The sequence below is a fragment of the Sinocyclocheilus rhinocerous genome, unplaced genomic scaffold, assembly GCF_001515625.1.
Source record: "Sinocyclocheilus rhinocerous isolate Xijiao unplaced genomic scaffold, SAMN03320098_v1.1 C36235012, whole genome shotgun sequence".
Classification (NCBI taxonomy): Eukaryota; Metazoa; Chordata; class Actinopteri; order Cypriniformes; family Cyprinidae; genus Sinocyclocheilus; species Sinocyclocheilus rhinocerous.
In genome coordinates, this window is record NW_015776573.1 from 1 (window position 1) to 928 (window position 928).

General features: G+C 30.5%; 1 protein-coding gene across 1 annotated transcript; it reads right to left on the bottom strand.

Moving 5' to 3' along the window:
• Positions 1 to 6: 6 nt before the first annotated feature.
• LOC107735682 (omega-amidase NIT2-like) lies at positions 7 to 918 on the bottom strand (the record flags this gene model as incomplete). Its single annotated transcript, XM_016547288.1, has 3 exons — positions 675 to 918; positions 114 to 188; positions 7 to 32 (listed from the first exon to the last, which is right to left on the bottom strand). Coding segments are annotated over exons 1-3 (231 nt in total), but the record flags the coding sequence as incomplete, so codon positions are not given.
• Positions 919 to 928: the final 10 nt, after the last annotated feature.

Genomic DNA, 928 nt, shown 5'->3' on the forward strand with positions numbered 1-928 from the left:
GAAGGCACCAGGATATACCAAAAGCTGGCAACCTACATAGACAGAGATATGAGGAAATCATATCAAGTATACCTACATTACATTTTAACAAAATTTTGCATTGAAATTCTTACCTTTCTTAGCGTAGATCTGTGCTAGCTCCGCAAATCTGATGTCATAACATATTCCCACACCGACTTTACAAAATGCTGCAAAGAAATACATAAACTTTATGATTTCACATCTGGAGAGAGCAAAAATATAAAGGTAACATTGGGAATGCACCAATATTTATATTCTGGCCAATTCTGATCAGGCAATAGTTATGCTCCTGTTATAGCTGATAATGATAAATAACCAATATTAAAATTATATACTTTTTTCCCTAGATAAATTAAGAATATAACACTCAAAAGTTAAATAAATTATTTTAAAAGTTACAAGTGAATTTAGACATCACAACATAATGAACAGTATGGAGAATTGATATTCAGTTTCAGTCTGCTAAAGATTACAACAATGTTTTTACAGATTACTAAATATAAAAAATAAAAGGAAATGTGCATGCACAAAAAAAATGGCTAATATATACCCAACATTGATTCTGATTTTTAAAAAAGCCAAAAAGCAATATAGTACTAATATACTGTCTATCCTTTGATAACATAGACAAGATTTCTATAATACACACTCACGGGTTTCAAACATGGATAAACTGTTTCCCGGACTTAGTGTTTCAGACTCCTGAAACCGTATTTTCCCTGGTACATCAATATCAAAAAGATGAATCTGAAGGGAAATGAAGATAAAAGAGTATAAATGCATTTTTTTTTACTTAAGCCAAACTGTTTACTCAAATGCTTGTTAATACATCCCGAAATATTTTGAAATATATTATATATCTATACACAGTAGGGGTGTAACGGTACACAAATATGACAGTTCGGTA